The 14750-nt window shown below is 39.3% G+C and overlaps 1 protein-coding gene across 1 annotated transcript in view; it reads left to right on the top strand.

The window, feature by feature from the left end:
• Positions 1-12860, top strand: part of DNAJC21 (DnaJ heat shock protein family (Hsp40) member C21) — a 15297-nt gene extending 2437 nt beyond the window's left edge. The window contains exons 4-12 of the mRNA XM_009285223.1: positions 1242-1364; positions 4457-4761; positions 6070-6221; positions 6570-6657; positions 6900-7058; positions 7719-7758; positions 9756-9946; positions 10360-10435; positions 11159-12860. Coding sequence (XP_009283498.1) covers positions 1242-1364; positions 4457-4761; positions 6070-6221; positions 6570-6657; positions 6900-7058; positions 7719-7758; positions 9756-9946; positions 10360-10435; positions 11159-11323 — 1299 coding nt within the window. The 3' untranslated portion in view covers positions 11324-12860. The remainder of the gene's footprint in view (positions 1-1241; positions 1365-4456; positions 4762-6069; positions 6222-6569; positions 6658-6899; positions 7059-7718; positions 7759-9755; positions 9947-10359; positions 10436-11158) is intronic.
• The last annotated feature ends 1890 nt before the right edge of the window (positions 12861-14750 follow it).

The raw sequence follows: 14750 nt of genomic DNA, 5'->3' as shown, positions 1-14750 counted from the left end.
AATAATAATAATAATAATAATAATAATAATAAAAAAAAATGGTAATGCAAAGTAAAACAACGAGAGAGGAACAAAACCCGAGGAGGGGGGGAACAACAAGTGATGCAGCTGCTCACCACCCACTGACCGATGCCCAGCCAGTCCCCGAGCAGCGGCCCCCCGGCCAGCTTTCCCCAGTTTATGTACTGAGCATGACGTCACATGGTATGGAATATCCCTTTGGCCAATTTGGGTCAGCTGTCCTGGCTGTGCCCCCTCCCAGCTTCTTGTGCACCTCCTCGCGGGCAGAGCCTGGGAAGCTGAAAAGTTCTTGACTTAGTATAAACACTGCTTAGCATCAAATAAAACATTGGTGTGTTATTGCATTATTCTTATGCTAAATCCAAAGCACAGCACTGTACCAGCTACTAGGAAGAAAATTAAGTCTATCCCAGCCGAAACCAGGACACCAGTCTTTCTAAGACAAAACTGACGCTGGACGCTTAGGGAAGCTTTAATTCCTGCTTATTGTCCAACAATTACTTAGTCATGATTTCCCACTATACCATAAAACTACAGAGTGTGTGTATATTATTTATTTACGTTATAAAGTGAAGCATTCCAGTGCTTTGCAATACCATCTGTTTATTCAAAAATATCTTTAACAAGCTAGAATGCTTCAAACTAAAAAAAAAAAGGCAATATAATAGCAGTCCTTGGGGAAAGTGTGCTTCCTATAATTGAATACCCTGTTGGATTTTAAGATACTCATCGTAACTTAAAAAGCTCCAGATTATTAGAAAAACCTCTGCCAGAGAAGAATCCTTATCTGTCTTTGTGTTACTATACTAGGAGTGAGTTAGTAACACCTTAATTTAAAAAGAGATAGGATACTTAATACTGAATTTTATATTTGGAACTTCCTCAAAGCTTGATCCTGTGTAACCAGAAACTTATCAACATCTCCAGCATGCTGAAACTTTTTTTTTAGTTTAGATTTGAATACAGGTGCGTGATGTGTGAGAGAGACAGAGACTACATGAAGGAGATGGAAATAAAAGGAATGTGAGAGAATGGGAACTTTGTTAAACAGAAGGGTCTTGCTATCTAGAGCAAGTGCTTACAAGGCCTTTACCCTGATTTTGAGTTGCTGTTGCAGAATTGTAATATTTCTCTAAAATATACTGCTGTAGCTGAGCATTTGTACATCTATTATTGAGCCATGCAAAATGAGTCAGATATATGTTTTTTTTTTATTTCAGGGATTTTTTACAGTCTATCGACAAGTTTTTGAAAAGATTGCAAAAGAAGAGATGGAATATATGACCCAGGAAGATACTGAAGAATTCCCTATGTTTGGATATGCCCAAAGTGACTATGATACGGTAAGAGCAAGTGTAAATCTGAACTGAAAGTGACACAGTTAAGTCATTACTTTGTCCCACACTGAGATCGAAGGAAAGGGTCCTGCTGATCTCCGAGGTGAGTACAAAACCATGTATCTGCTGTCTTTTCTACTACTGTAGACCATTACTACAAAGGAAGTGCTTGTGTTCTGATTCACAATATTTAGGTGAATTAAAATTGGTATTTCCTGTTGGACTATATTATTAGCCAGGCTTTTAGGGTAAGTTGTCAGACAAACACTTCACAGGGCTAACCATCAATTATGCCAATGAAACCTAAAGGCAGTGCAAGGCCTATAAAACAAAAGAACAGATGTTTTCTTTGCTTCCTGATGAGAATAGTTTACCAGTGTTTTAACGCAGCTTACGTTACAGAAAAGGATATTGAGATAACTTTTTTTTTTAAAAATAACATGTAGTGTCTTGCCTCATTTGGGAAAACTGCATAGCACTTACTGCATAACACAGCCTTTAGAAAATGGGAGATGCGGTGGTTGACCTGCAGTGTGAGGTCCCACTATGATACTCTTGTCATCTACAATTACGCTGTAGTAAGATTTAATTTCCAAAATACTGCATGCTTTCCTTTGGGAAGCAAGAAAAGAAAATGTGTGTGGGACAATTGAGTTCTTGTCATCTGGTTTGCCAACTATTTGTTGTATTCTATCAGACTTACAATTTTTTTTTTAAGGTTACTGGTATTCCTGTGTTTAAATAGTAAAGTAATAGCACTTTGCCCAGTGAATAACTGCACAGTATCAGTGTACTCAAACGTTGCTCCTAGTCTGCTACTTCTCCCTGTCACTTTTAGTAGAATTGTACTGTATGACTAATTATTTATGAAATATAAATTGATACACACCTTAAAAATGAGTAATTTCAATGGTACAAAACTTGGCTGGAGTTGGAAACAAAGTTACAAATCAAACTAAGAAGTATAAGAATGGGTGTTTGAATATCAGATGAAATTACAGGATGGCTTAACAAATGGAAATCTTTCCCAGAGAGAGAATATTTAGTGTCTCTGAAACTGCTAAAATCCGTCCTTTAATGGAGTTATCTTGAAACATCTTTTGGAAACTGCTTGTTACAAGGCCATGGGATAGATATGATTATAGACCCAACATAGCTTTTATGCTGTCAATTAATAACTGCAAAAATGGCTGGAATTCTAGCACCAGCAGGCTTTGACATCTGCCTTGTTCACGCTGTTATGGAAGCAGAATGCTCACTTTTTTTTTTTTGAAGGGATTGATAGGAGTAATTTATGGGAAATAGCCTCAGTTAAATGGGAAAGTCATTATCCCTGTTATCTTATATTAAGACAAAGAGACTACACTGTCAGAGGATTCCAGCATTGCAGTGCCCACTTCTCTACTCTGTGGAGTATTGTGGGAAAAGGGAAAAGAGTTTTAGAAGGGAGCTACAGAAACTCTGCAGAGGCTTCAAAGTCTGTGATGTGAATGTTCTCTGGTTCAGTCTACTGAGTTAATCCATAAGAAGCTTGAGAGGCAGCTCGATCAATGCCAGGCAGCCAGGGAAGATATTCTTAAGTCTGTGACTTCACAAGACTTCATGGGAAGAGAAGACTTGTAGGTCAATTAGATGCAGAAACAAAAGCGATCAGCTCCAAGTATAAGTAGTAGGCAAAACAAAATCCACCTGCGAGTTCAGCAAGAGCTGCTGTACAGTCTTTTGGAGAATGTCAGAGATGTGCTTGTATATCAGGTAGCTGCTGAGGAGGAGGAAAGTCTTAGCTCGTACAGCTGGTGAAGGGGAGGATGATCCCTGTCATCAGTTGATGGCCATGCATCCTTTTGCACAGAAGACATCCCTTTGTGAAGCAGAAATCTGAGACAGGGAGTCTAATCTCACTTAGGTTACTGGATTAAATATGAATATTTATTCATTATTATAGAGCTGGGTTTTTGTGATAGCAGAGAAAAACTGTAGTGACTTACCTGCCAGAGGCCACAGCCGTGAACTTTTGCATGTAGATAGGCCATTAGAAATTAGTGTTGAGGTGTTGATAGTCCATGTGAATACCAATAGCAGAAGGAGGAGACGAGGAGATACTAGAAGAAGAGGTATTAAACTGTTAGCTTAAATACTTCTATGAGCTATTCCAAAATATAAACAGTAGTGCATGTAGGAGTAAGTATTAAAAAGGCAGCTTAATGGGGTGAGTAATGTAAGAAGGGAGTTTAGGTGTATACAAAATGCAGAAGGTTAGTAATTATTTGGAGAGGAATAGAGAACAAAACAAAAAATAATTATTATGCCATTTTGTTAATCCAGCATTTACTCATGAACAGTAAAAGGGAGGAGAATAAGGAAAGATCATTTACTGTTTCTTTTAGTGTGAGAGCTAGAGGACATCATTATAACCTGCAGTCGTATAATTTGCTAACAAAACAGGAGTAAGTGCATCTTCACATAGCCCCTTGTTAAACTGTGCAAGTCACGGCTCCATGCTGTTGTATATGCCAACAATTTACACGGGTTAATAAAAGAAATATTAAACAAATTCATGAAAGAAAAATCCATCAAGGGCTATTGATTTCTGTCTTGCTCTGGAAGCAGAGAGAATATACAGGGAAGAAATAGCATTATGTACTTGTGTTTGTTTTATTGCTCTTTTTGTGCTGGTCATTGGCTGCTGTTGGAAATGTATGGCTGACCTTTGGTGTAATTCAGTATGGTGGTTCTTGGGCAATACATGCATATGCCTGCTTGCGGACAGCATATCTCATTCTGATTGTGGTTTTCAGTTGTGACAGGAAAAGTACAGCACAGCTAAGTAACTGGGCAGTAGTGTCAGCATGATCCAATCCTGCAAGGGGATATTTTTTAGAAGTTGCAGTTTGGAATAGTTTAGACAAGGTTGTTGATCTGGCATGGTTTGAAATTTTAAGGATGATATTAGAGGTTTCTCTAAACCTTCATATGATTTATTTATACTCTGAGGGAAAACTGTGGCCTATACAGAAGACAGAAAACTGCTGTATTATTTGGTATGGTTTTTGTCCCCCTCAAAACAAGTGACTTGTTTAAATTCTTTTTTCTTACAGGTAGTCCACCCTTTCTATGCATATTGGCAGAGTTTCTGTACTCAGAAAAACTTTGCTTGGAAAGAAGAATATGACACACGACAAGCCTCAAACCGCTGGGAGAAACGAGCTATGGAAAAAGAGAACAAGAAAACGAGAGAGAAAGCAAGGAAAGAGAGGAATGAACTGGTCCGTCAGCTAGTAGCCTTTATTCGCAAAAGGGATAAAAGAGTTCAGGCTCACAGAAAACTTGTAGAAGAACAAAATGCAGAAAAAACTAAGAAAGCAGAGGAATTTCGGAGGCAGCAGAAGCTCAAACAAGCCAAGTATGTAAATGTGGAAGAAATATTTTCTTTTAAACTTGGGAGAAATTAACCATGAAGGTACCATATAGAGTTAGATTCTAATAATAGCTCCACTTGCTCTTTTAAACATCCTTGAAAATTTTATGTATTAGTTTTGGTCTCAAGTCTGAGCTTTTTAAAACTTTAGTGTCTCTGCATTGTACTGACATGTAGAGATCTAAGATAACCAGGGAATAGTTATCTGTGTGCTGCAGGTAACTGGCTGTACTAGCACAGAATCTAGTGTGCTTTTACTTACCTGGGGAAGTAAGATTTTATAGTTAATCATTGTTCCTTTAAAGAAAAAAGAATGCCTGTTTTGGAATGAGGGAGAACAGGACTATGACAACCTGGACTTACATCAGCTTCATCAGCCTTGGAACTGTACCTGCTAAAAAGAAAATGGGACAAATGAGCTCAGTTTTGCTTTTCCTTTTAACTCTTCAGAAAGGACCCTTTCATTGGACTAAAAGAATTTTTTTTGATGCTTTTATTTTTCCCAAAATTAAGTAGAAGGAAGAGGCAATCTCCTGAGTGTAAGCACAATTTAGTCTTCCAACTAGAAGAGCTTTTTGCCTGCAAATGGGAGGAAGGAGCTTAAATTCTTAATAAGAGGGCACTTGGAAAATAATTGCATATTGATTAAAATTATAAAATAATAATTAAAATATATATGGAATATATTATGTACAATTTATTTTTTTACATATATATTTTTTTTCCCTAAAGGGAGAATGAAGCAGAGCTATGCATTTCCTGACAAATGGCTTGATAATTCTGAGTCCAGGAGCCAGCTGTAGCAAAATTCAGCTGTACTGTGGTGTACTGACTGGTAACTTAGGCCACACTTCGATTTGGAAAGCTGAGTTGGTACATTCCCATAGCACAGAGTCAAGGAGTAATGTGCTTGTGGCTTTTTTGGTCCTGTACTGTTCGTGGGTTTGGATTTTGCAGCAGGTAAAAGCAACTGTACTGCTTTGAGGATTGAGTCAACTTCCCTCCTGTCAGCTTGACATTGACCATGCTGCATAGCATTTCCTGCCTGAAATTCAAGCAGGACCCACCTATGTTAAGACCTCTTCACTTGCAGCGTAGATGTGCCCATTGACATCACAAATTAACTGCTCAGATTTCCAGGCCCTACAGATAATTGTTTGCTCCATCATAATATGTTCAGGACTTTCCTCCTAAAATACAAGAGAAGAACAAGTTATCTTTTAAATAATACTGTTTCTGTAATTCCCATCTCATGGACTCAATGTAGAAGTTACTGTATTATTCTACTTAAAGGCTTGCTGAGCAGTATAAAGAGCAGAGCTGGATCACTATGTCAGATCTGGAGAGAGAGTTGCAAGAGATGGAGGCACAATATGAAAAGGAATTTGGAGATGGATCAGACGATGAAGATGAAGTAGAAGAAGAGGAGACAAAAGGCATCGAAGGTATGGGTTGTGGGGGGTGATCTGTAGTGAGTCGTCAGCCTGAGTATTGGCTCACTGGACTTAAAGCCCAGATTGACAGACTAGTGCAACTCCCTGCCTCCAGCTGAGGCATGCCAGGCTAGAGTCTGGCCCTCTCTGGTGTTTTCCACTGAACATGAGAAGACATCAAGTTACAGCTGTTAATTTATGCTAATGTATGATTTGGTGAGATGGTCTTGATCTGTCTGCGTGTCAATAATGCTAAAGAAGTTGAATGTCAGTGTTGTGACTGTTTGCTGGGGCTTTAAGAGCAGCTTACACAAAAATCGCTCATCTGACTGTCTCTCTGATCCCCTCTGCTCTCTTCAGACAAACTGAATGATGAGACTGAAGAAGCTGAGTTTGTTGATGGTCTGTACTGCCCTGCTTGTGACAAATTGTTAAAAACTGAGAAAGCGTAAGTGCTTGTGGTTGGGGATTTGGGGGTGGGGATGTTGGGTTTTACCTTTTTTAAAAATGCATTTTAAAGACTTTTTAACTTCACATAACAGTCAGTGTCGTCTTTCCAGGAGAGACATTGTCAGGGCAGAATTTTCAGTACTTAGTAGTGATGGGTAATGGGCCTGTTATTAATTTATATGTAAATATAACCATGTTTGCTCAGAGCTACCTGCAGTAACGATCTGCTGGTCTTCACAGCATGAAGAATCACGAAAAATCAAAGAAGCATCGAGAGATGGTAGCACTGTTACGACAGCAACTGGAAGAAGAAGAAGGGAAATTTCCTGTGTCTTTGGATGATGCAAATGGAATACATACCAAAGAGGAGGAAGACGCAGAAGACATGCCCAAACAGAAGTACTTTAAATTGGTTTTAATTTTATCATGGCTAATGATTTAGTAAGTCTTGGAGGCCCTCAGAGGGAGCTTCTGATGATTTATAGTTTTGTTGGAACTCATAGTATTGTGCAATTTAAAATATTCTTTAGCATCAGAGTTCCAGTAAAATGCATGCATTAGTATGACTGGATTCAAATATGGTAGGATAACAGTCTCGTATTTTCTATGCTTCTTAAAGTTACGTTTAAGGAAAAGTAGTGATTGTTATTTTTCAAACAGGGGAACTTGCACAGGGCCAGTGCAAGTGTTTATGCTTTGGTACTTTTTTGGTACTTTTTGTCAGTTGGATGCTGGCATACATAGAAAATGAGTGTGCTTAAAATCAGAATTGATGATGTAAGTTGCACAACTTCATTTTTTGAATGGCCAAAGCATAATACCAACTATCTCACTAGTATCTTCAAGTTCAGTCTGAGCAGAATAACTTTTACTAAATGCAAATAGTAGTTTAGGAGAATTGTTGTTTTCAGGCATGAGTGATTTTCTCTTTGTGGCTACTGTCTCCCTAATATGTTAAGAGGATAAGCAAAAATAGAATTTGGTACCTTTTTAGAAATTGTACCTTTTTTTTTTTTTCTTCCTTGAAAGGAGGTCATTTTAAACTCTTTATCTTTACAGACTCTCTAAGAAGCAGAGGAAGAAACAGAAAACAATGATGGTATGTAGTCATATAATGATATTCAGGGAACTTTACAACCCAGTTTTGTTATCTCCTAACCTAACTTTTTTTTGTCCTGAAGATTGAGAGAACTTGAAATTCTACGGAACTTGAAGACTGTTTTCAGATAGTTTTAATTCTTCTTTGACTGCAGAATAATTTTTAATTCTTCTTTGACTGCAGAATAATTTTTAATTCTTCTTTGACTGCAGAATATTTTTTATGACACTTACTATGATCATATGATAATAATCTCGTAGACCTCACTTTATGTTTGTGCAGATCCTAATAAGTGTGGTGCTGGCTCTAAAAAGGTTACAGTCTGAAGCGTAAGGAAGACAGACGGAAACAGGCAGATAGGGAGAATGCAAGGAATTGATCAGAAAGACCAGCAGTGGCCTTAGTGCATTACCAGCTTAATTGTTTGGTGGTTGTTTTCTGCTTTGGTTGCTAGAGTTGGTATGATGTATTGTTTGTTAATCTCTAACTTAGGAGCGGGGGGAAAGTAACACATTATTGGCATCCTACTGACACTGTAGTTGTTGGAACGAACACATCCATTCCACCCTTCACTTGAATTGTAAACACGAGTAACAGCAGTCTGTTGTACTCCAGGATCTGAGTCTGTGCATGATATGACAGATCTGTGCTGACAGCAGCAGGGTGAAATTCAAGAACTGCAAGCTGTTTCAGGCTTGTGTGCCATAGTGAGCAAACTCTTCTGTCTGCCTTCCTCAAGCTTGATCCTTTTCAAGTCTTACCTCTTCTCTACTTACTGCCTCAGTCCTAGCCTTGTCGCAGTGAACTATCTGTACCAGGCCCTGCCTCTTCTGTCCTTTCCCAAGATGGTCTTGTGTCTTTCCCTAACCTAACCCCTCTAGTCTCCTATTATGTGTTCACCTTCTGTGCCCTCTCCCACACCATCATTATCTCTCATCCTCAAGAAACTTCCTGAGACTTTCAAGCAACTGAATTTTTCTTGCTTCTCTGGCTGGTATTGCATAGTCCAAGTCAGTGTTGGCTTGACCTTCCTGTTTCCATGCAGGCCATCAGGCTCCTGTTCAACTCTTGCAGCCTCAGTTTGAAATCAGAAGGTCTTGTTCTCACTGTATAGGTTGCATATAGGCACTGTGTCTCTCTTCCATCAGTTTGGTCATGAGGTCTTCTGCAGCCCAGACAGTAGGTGCCACTCTCGCGTAGCATGAGCTGGAATCTTGTGCAGAGAGATTCCTCTGGAAACATAACCTCCATCCTCTACCAAGCTTCATGGAGCGCAGGGAATCGCTATGGTTTTTGTTTTCTTTTCCTGAAGGTAGGTAGATTAGCCAAGTTTTTTTCAGGTAGCTGAGACTCTGCAAAAGATACTGGAGGTGATAGAGTTGCATTAATGTAGTGTTAGGTGAAATCTGTTATCCTGCTTTTGGGAGCTGAGCTGTTTTGCTTCAGACATGCTCAGGAGTTGATTTTTTGCCAAACTGCCTGTATTGAGTCTACTCTGTCTTCTGGTACGACGTGGAAAAGGCTGCCAGTGTTTCTAATGTTAGGGAAGAAAAATACAGTGTGTCTATCTAGCTTCAGTCAGCTCAGTTATTTTGGCCTAAATGTGCTTAACGCAGGTGTCTGGCACAGAAAACTTTAGTCTAAATAATTAACATTTTGCAAAGTTACAAGCAAAGCCACTATCTTATAATGTGAAATGGTAGCCAGAACAGAATGAGCCCTGTGCATAATTAAAAGCTACCTTCATGCTCCTCTTCCATGGTCTTAGAGTCTGTTTTATTGGTGTTTCTTCCCTTTATCACAGGTGGCCTCCATCTTTCAAAACAGGAGAACTAAGGTTTTACCTGTTACAATCTCACTGAAAACACACAGTAAAATTAAGAGTGTCCATGACTTTGTCTTCTCCCCACCCACCCATTTTTGAGGTAAATGAGGTATAATACTATAATCAGTAATGAACTTAAAGTAGTTGACTTGCATTTCTTCCGTTTGGACAGACTTACGAGGACTCTCTTGATAAAAGTGCTGATGAAGAAACAGTTGAACAGAAGGAGGTGCCCTGCATGGACAAGGACAGTGGCTCAGCAGAGGAGTTGATAAATGATGGCCAAAGATGTGCTGTGCCAGAGGACGCAAGCGCTACAGAAGATGTCGGCCAAGTGAATGAAGCAAAAACTGAAGCAAAAAGGTGTGCTGACTTGCCATATTGCAGTCACGGTGTCATTCTGTGTCATGTTTGATGCTGTCAAACAAGTCTAGATTTACTCACCAATGTGAACTGGGGGCTGCTCCACTAAGTCAGATTTGAATAAGTATGATACTAAACAAGGAGCGTTAGGATCTACTTTGGAAGTGGTGTTTGACTGCAGATCCCTGCCACATCACTTACCAGTAGCAGATTTATCATCTAGCTGAATCTTGAGATCAACAATTGATCGTATAAATTAAATTGCTTTGGTTTTTTTCTGGAAGCACTTGCATTGTGTTGTGTGAAGGAAGAACAGGGGGAAGCAGCAGAGACATTGATGATTGAAAACCATCAGAAGCTCTTAAATGTTGAATGTTCCTGTGCACTGATCTTGTTTTCTCTTTGTTTATCAGCAGTACTAAGCCTAAAGGCAAAAAAGCAAAGGATGCAAAAAAGTCTGCTAAGGCATCTTCAGAGCACCCAACAACGGTATGTCACGTTACTTACGCTATTTAAAAGCTGGTGGTCATGTTATTACAAACAAGGTTGGTTGGTTGATCTCCTCCAGTCCACAAATTCTGTTTTAGTTTTTTGCTTATTTTTTAATAATGCAGGTATTTCTATCCCTGTGATTTTATTAGAAAGTGGGAGACTGGAACGTCAGCACTCATCCTCACAGAGAAGAGCAGGACTAATTTTCAGTTCCAAGAGTTGCTAAAGCTCTGTATCCAAGGCAGTTCAAACCAAATAAATTAAACAACTGAAGACAGAGCTGTTGTCATCAGGCAGGTGACAGGCAGTACCATTTGCATCTTTCCCAATATTGATGCTTCCCAGAAAGGGCAAAATCTTGTAATAACTACAGCTAAGACACATTAAATTCACTAAATCTCAGAGCCCAAAGTAGTAAATGTATAGTCTTTTTTTAGTCAGGTGAGATCAAAAGTATTCTTTATCTTGAATTAGATTTGCAAGGCTTCTATTCTTGTTCTTGGTTCTACTTAGTACTCTTCAAAATTTCAAGAAGCCATACTTGTGATTTTTTTAATATATATATTCAATTGTTAATCAGTCATAGAATATCTGTGATAGAAACAAACAGCTTATTCACATTTCATTGTCTAAAAGAAACTGCATACAACAAATTAGTGTATTATACTTATTTCATATTCCATACAAATGTGAAGCATTTTGGTTTTTCCCTCATTGCAGAATGAAGTTCCCATCCACTGTGTAACCTGCAACTGTGCATTTCCATCCCGAAATAAACTGTTTGAACACCTAAAAGCCACAGGACATGCAAAAGCAACACAAGCGCCAGCTGTAAATGGAGCTGTAAACACCAGAAACAAAAAAGAGAAACGTAAAAACAGATAGAACTTTGTTAGTGACAGTCTTCAGAATCGTACATGAAAACTCTCCCAAAACTGAAAGGTGCACATTGCCTGTGTTCGGAGTTAAACAGAGGAGGCAAGTTCTAATTTGGGGAGAAAAGGAAGATGCAACAAAAGGAATATTATCTTGTGAAGGAACCTGTGCTTTCTTTTGGTTTTATCAGCCTTTTTCATGACTGGATTTGACCTGCCGTCTCAGCAGCTTTCACATTGGGGGTGGGGAAATAGTAATTCAGAGCTACTCACCTTGCATTCCTGTTGAAACTTGCACGGATAAAGTACCCACACACAGGAAATAATAAATTATTTTAACACTTCTGTTACTGCTTTTCTTTTGTGAGAGGGCTTAGCTCAGGGTGAGTGTAGCCAATAGAGGGGCCCGTGCTGCTTTGATCATCAAAGATGAAACATCACCAAGACGTGGAAAAACACAAGCTCTTCTGCCATCCCCAGAGGCCCTTTCAAATTACTTAATTACATTAAACAGCAAACAGAAGGGAAAGAGTAAGATGACAAAGCTAGTTAATCAGTTTGACAATTCCTGTTGGTTTTGTACATCCACCTGCATGCCAGGTGTTGGAAAGAAAAGTCTTGTGGAAGAGCCTTGCTGGAATAAGTGAAGGGAGAAATAAATGAGCGACGTAAATTAATTTCTTCTGATTTCTAATAAAAACCAACATGGGAATTGGTGTTGCACCTCTGTTTAAATGCATAATCTACCTGATCTTGAAAAGCACTTAAAAAAAAAAAAAAAGGTGGGATGACGAAGACCTGATTTTGGAGTGGAAGTGGATTTTACACAGGAATTGTCAATGCAGTTGGAGAAGGCAGTGCCTAGCAAGGGCTGTAGCAGGTTGTTTAGGAAACCCCTAGAGTGTAATTTTCCGGAAGCACTGATCCTGCATTAACTAAGTTTCTCTGAAGTTTCAACTCATCACACAAAATGGCAGAATACTCTCCTTCCCCCACAAGTTGAAGTGGTATCTTTATTGGGTCAAGGAATTATTCAAATATTAAAATTTGAATGAAAGTAAAATGATAAATGTACAGTTCTTGCTGACTGTCCACAATGCCTTTTTTTTTTTGTTGGAAACTGAAGGAGATAATGAACTAAAACATAAAAAAAAGTGATTATGTAAGAAAGAAACATGGCATGTTATTTGCATCTTTGCTAAATGACTAATGGGTGTGCTGTGCAATCCCAAAAGCAGCAGGAGGAAAAGCATATTTTGGAGAGGATGATGACTGGATTAGAGCCCCATGATAAAAATAAATACTGTAATTAGAAATATTTCAACTTCTGTGTGCACACAGATTTTTTCATGCTCTAATTACAGCGTATCCTTGTAGTAAGGGTAAACAGTTCTAACTCTGTTTGAAACCTCCAGTTATGTTCTGGTCAGGGTGGTTCTCAGCCAGAGATTGACCGGGCTTACGTAAGTGAAACCTCACAGACTTAACCCTGCAGTATTACTTTGTGACTTAATTTTTTTTCTTATTTAAATAAAAACAAGTACTTTACCATTTGTGTGTTTTACAAATGCTTGTATGTATTGGGTATAAATGACAAGGTTTTGGTAGCAGGGGTGGGGGCAGCAGCAGTGGTGACCACTGTGGAAGGTGGTTGGGGACCCAGCTAGCTCTGCACCAGAATGCTCCGCCATTCGGGAGCGTGTGGTGCTTCTGTGAAAACATTTAAGAGCCAACAGTAAAGGCTGTGGTACAAAGGAGCACTGCCAGAGCAGCAGGAGGCACTCCACCGCAGCGCTGCTACCACACCCAAGGGGACTACGGATGCTACAAAGTCCGAACAGCATGTACTTCCCCAAAACAACTCTATTAATTTGCCATTATATTCTAAATATTACCTCTTTCTAAATATTACCCAATTTTTGTTACGACTTTCATTGATGAAAGATGAGTATGTGTCTGCCTCTTCATCTGATACCCACTTAATACAATCAGGGGTTTTTATGCTAATGCTAGAATAGGTATGCAGCTAATACACAACACCACTGTAGAACTGAACTGTATGTTTACAAAACAGAGCATATTCTTTATTAAACACGGGATTTATGATACTGAACAAGTATTTCATCTTCAGACGATGATTTTCTTATCCAGTGTAGATTAGTGCAGGGTCTGGGTGGCAAGTATCAGGGGTTCTGTGTGCATCTCATGGATGCAAGGAAACAAGTCACGTCTATTTTGCAGCTGCTCTTTCCATGTGTCTCTGTAAAGCAGAATGAAGTACTTCCACAGCAAAGTCGACATCCTTTTTAGTAATGCACATAGGAGGTTTAATTCTAAATGTCTGAGAAGAGAGGGGGGTGGGGGAGAAATCCTTAAAATTGTACAGAAAGCATACAGTTTCTAGCAGCCCGTCTAGGTCAGCACTCCCCTTCGGCCTAAAAAAATCTAACCAAAAGTGTGGTAACAGCAGAGCAGGGACTGAGGCTTCTGATAAATGCACTCTGAAGTGAGGCAATTTTGGACTTGACTGCATCCCACTCCCCACTCCACTCTTGTGGCAAATCAACTGCCTCCAAGAGGCCTGGCTAAAGCAGATCATGTTTGCAGCTGTTATTCCAGACAGAGCTAGCATAAAACCTTAGATGGGTTTGTACTAAGAAAGAACAGAGACATAAGTGTATTTTCCTTTCTGGCAGCTTTCCCACAGGGAAAAGTAATATCTATTGAGAGTGGCAGCCTCCTGCATTGTGTCACCTGATTTACTGTTATATTATAGGCTTTTTCTAAGGCTTCTAAGAGAATGTATTATCAAAGAATCACTAAATGCTAACTCTCAGTTGGGGTACCATAGCTTGAATGCGTGCTGATCAGGAACAGATATATATGCACAGTTTAACTTGCCAAGAACTTAGGTTCTTAAATCCAAATGTTTGATCTATATTATAATGTTTCCAAGTGTATTTAACTTCCCTAAGAATCTTAAACCTTCAGTTTAAGTTTTTCTGTCGTCATATCCCAGGACCTCGTGCAGCAAGAGTAATGGCCTTTCCCACCCACAGCAGAGATAAACAGATAAACTCACAGATAAACAGCACTCCCGTGAGACAGAATCAGATTTTACTACGCTCTGAGCTGCAGCCTGTTAGTCTGTGACGTGTGGAAGAACCAATGAGGTGACAGATGCAGCGTCCTATTTATTTTAGCCATCCTTCATCTATCCCATACAGAAGCTGCTTCCTCTATGTCAGAGGGCTTCACTGACCTGACCAGCCCTGAGGCAATTCTCTGCTATCAACTCGCATGCTGTAAGAAGCTGGTGACACAGTGCCCTGGATACAGCATGGTGCATCCTCAATTGGTGTGGGCTGATGCCCATTCTCATGCAACTCTCACTTGAGTGCTGCGCTGCTGAACTTGCTTATTAATGACTTTTTTTT

This window comes from Aptenodytes forsteri, unplaced genomic scaffold (assembly GCF_000699145.1).
Source record: "Aptenodytes forsteri isolate BGI_AS27 unplaced genomic scaffold, ASM69914v1 Scaffold120, whole genome shotgun sequence".
Classification (NCBI taxonomy): domain Eukaryota; kingdom Metazoa; phylum Chordata; class Aves; order Sphenisciformes; family Spheniscidae; genus Aptenodytes; species Aptenodytes forsteri.
This window is presented reverse-complemented; position numbering and strand designations above follow the sequence as displayed.